The sequence below is a fragment of the Olea europaea genome, unplaced genomic scaffold (genome assembly GCF_002742605.1).
Source record: "Olea europaea var. sylvestris unplaced genomic scaffold, O_europaea_v1 scaffold626, whole genome shotgun sequence".
In the NCBI taxonomy this organism is placed as follows: Eukaryota; Viridiplantae; Streptophyta; class Magnoliopsida; order Lamiales; family Oleaceae; genus Olea; species Olea europaea.
In genome coordinates, this window is record NW_019264618.1 from 2,579 (window position 1) to 5,507 (window position 2,929).

Here is a 2,929-nt window from a genome sequence, read left to right on the forward strand (position 1 = left end):
ACCTTGAAATGCCTGAAAATCAGGCTACGTCTCGGACATGGCCTGAACACAGTGCCTAGAAATTGTCAAAAAATGCCTAAAAATCAAGCTGCGCCCCTTCGTGGCCATGACTTGACCTGAATATGGCATGTACACCGTGAAACAGAAATTGCCCAGAATGCTTGGGAACGTGCTTGCACCCCTGACATGGCCTACACACCATGCTTCTTTTGTTTGGTTGATAATCTGCTAGCATCGCTAATGTGGCCGGGAAGCGTCCCGAACATTACCCACATACCATACCCACAACTGCCTAGAAATGCCTGAAAATAAGGTTGTGTCCCTACCGCAGTCAGGACGCGTCCCTGACGTAGCCTGCACACGATGCCCACAAACTGCCTAAAAATTCCTGAAACACAAGTTGCGTCCCTGCCGCAGCCGGGACGTGTCCCGAACATGGCTTGCACATTGTGTCCCAGAAACTACAAACCAGACGCATGACACGATCGATGTCTGTGTAATATCACCCAAAGATTTATCCTCGGGAATACCCTTGAGTATTATTCACTAGTTTTTTAGACACATTTCGTTTAATGTCATTTGAGCTTCATTTGAGACATTTGTAATTTTTTTCACTTACAGGAGGTCAGGTTTATGTCGCCCTTCTTTATGTGTATTCTCATTTCCTATATTATAAAATAAGCCACACTGGTGGTATTTGCCAAAAAAAAAAAAAAAAAACCCCCAAACCCTAAACCCATAACCCTAAAGACTAGATAGAAAAATTCACAGAATTCTCAAAAAATATTTGTATTCCATGGCTTGTCTTTATAAAATGTCTCAAATGCAAGGCCTTTTATAGGTACAAAGGATCCCAAATACATTATATGAACTTAATAGACTAATTAATGACTTTTCCTACGTACTATGAATAATATGATACAAAGAAACATTTGGATACATGATTTAAATAAATGCATGAATATTAAATAATCTAATTCATGTATCAAATTTAATTTTTTTCATTATTCAAGAATTATGCTTAATTTCCAACATTCAGAAACCGAGAACTAAGCATGGGCTAATTCGGTTTCCTCTTTGAATTTTCAATTTTGAGTTTAAAATAGAAAATGATTTTGGTTTTTCATTCTGAAATACTATTTCTTAAAATAGAAGATTACATTTGATTTAAAATTATGAAAATTTATTTCATGGATTTTTTTTTATTCAGTAAAATATATTCGCATTCTATTTTTTAAATGTTGTATAAAATATAACATTCAAATTAACTGAAAATGATATTATATTTCCAGATCAAGAAGAAGCGTTGATTCACTAGCCACTCGATAAGAAATGAGGACACATTTCCTGCTGGGATTTCAATTATTGTCATTGATTTTCAACACAGTAAGTATCTATTTTCCATTTTATGTTTCAGTTAAAAAAAAATTATTGTTTGGCTAGACTTTATTTTTGTAAGCAAAAGAAGTTAGTTTTAAGTAATTTTTTAGCTAAATATTTAAAACAAAAAAACTATAAATAGTCATGGCAATGCTAATTCGTTTCTTGAATTTGTTGAGGGTTCATTGTATGTCTTAGCGATGATGTTGTTAATTATTATGACTTTTTTGGTATCATCCAATAATATATCAATAATCTCTTATATTTTTTATGTTCAGGTTTCTCAGCAGCCAAATCAAAACGGTATGTAACACTCTTCTACTAGAAAAGTATTTTTGTTAACAGTAGCTTTGAAAGTAAGTGTTCTCTTACAAATTGCTAATTATAACAAAAATTCTTATCATTGCTTTAAGACATAATTGCTAGATGTCTTGCACACAATTATTCAAAACCACAGCTATGCACTATCCATATATTCCTTGATCATAATATAAAGTGATTTCCTTTCCTTCAATACTTCCCCAAAGTTGGAATGTGAAAGTCAAGAACTTAAAATTTTCTAAGCTGTTAGTGAAAAACAACTTATTCTAGTGATTTAGTAAATAACAACCTATTTAGATTATCTCAATTTTCCCACTTTAATTTTTTTATTGTACTGTGTGGTAATCCAATTCAATGCATTTTGTTCATTCGTGGTACATTGGGTTAACAGCAACATGCAGACTCTAGCACTAATACTTCAAGTATAGACATTCATATGATGAAGTCCACAATTTCGATCTCTCTCCTTTGTATAAATCACACCATGATAGAGAAACTACAATTTCACTAGAAAAATCAGGTCTATTTTTCTTCATCAGTGGAGCTGAAGAACATTGCCAGAAGGGTCAAACGCTAGAGGTTATGGTTCTATCCGATAAACATGGCTCCAGCCACATATCTACAGTGCAGGCACCTTCTCCTCATCATCACTGTCACAACTACCATGCACCGGTGCCAGCCCCGACTAACGGTGGTACTGGCCTAAAGGCGGGGGTGGGGTTTATTTGTGGCACTACGGCGGTGGGAAGTTTGGTTTCGTTGTGAAGACTTTTTTATTATTCATGGGTTGTAACGTTAAGCTACATTTTATTTTTATTATTCTTTGTCACGTATATATTTTCTACTTTTAATTCAAAATTAATTGAAGAAAAACCCTAAACCCTAAAGCCCATGACCCAGAATCTGTCTAGAAATGCCTGAAAATTAATCTGCGTATCTGCCGTGGCCATGACGCGTCCCGAACTTGGCCTGCACACCAAGTCCTAGAAATTGCCTAGAAATACCTGAAAATTAGGCTGCGTCTCTTTAGTGGCCAGAAAGTGTCCCGAACTTGGCCAACACACCGTGTCCACAAACTGCCTAGAAATGCCTGAAAATCAGGCTGCGTCGTACCTGGCCAAGAGGCGTCCTGGACATGGCCTGTACACCGTCCCCAAAAACTACCTAGAATTACCTAAAAATCAAGCTCTGTCCCTACCATGGCCCTAACACGTCCTTGACATGACCT

General features: G+C 36.2%; 1 protein-coding gene across 1 annotated transcript; it reads left to right on the plus strand.

Annotated features, from left to right (window-relative positions):
• Positions 1-1,524: 1,524 nt before the first annotated feature.
• Positions 1,525-2,466, plus strand: LOC111389817 (early nodulin-like protein 1). Its single transcript, XM_023014795.1, has 3 exons — positions 1,525-1,567; positions 1,659-1,683; positions 2,130-2,466. The coding sequence occupies exons 1-3, from the start codon at positions 1,525-1,527 to the stop codon at positions 2,464-2,466; spliced, it is 405 nt and encodes a 134-aa protein (XP_022870563.1).
• Positions 2,467-2,929: the final 463 nt, after the last annotated feature.

Bases quoted from the DNA above. Each gene is read 5' to 3' on its own strand.
- LOC111389817 (XM_023014795.1), top strand. From the start codon at position 1,525: ATGGCAATGCTAATTCGTTTCTTGAATTTGTTGAGGGTTCATT. The intron at 1,568-1,658 runs GTATGTCTTAGC...TTTTATGTTCAG, and splicing joins GAATTTGTTGAGGGTTCATT to GTTTCTCAGCAGCCAAATCA. The intron at 1,684-2,129 runs GTATGTAACACT...CTTCAAGTATAG, and splicing joins TCAGCAGCCAAATCAAAACG to ACATTCATATGATGAAGTCC.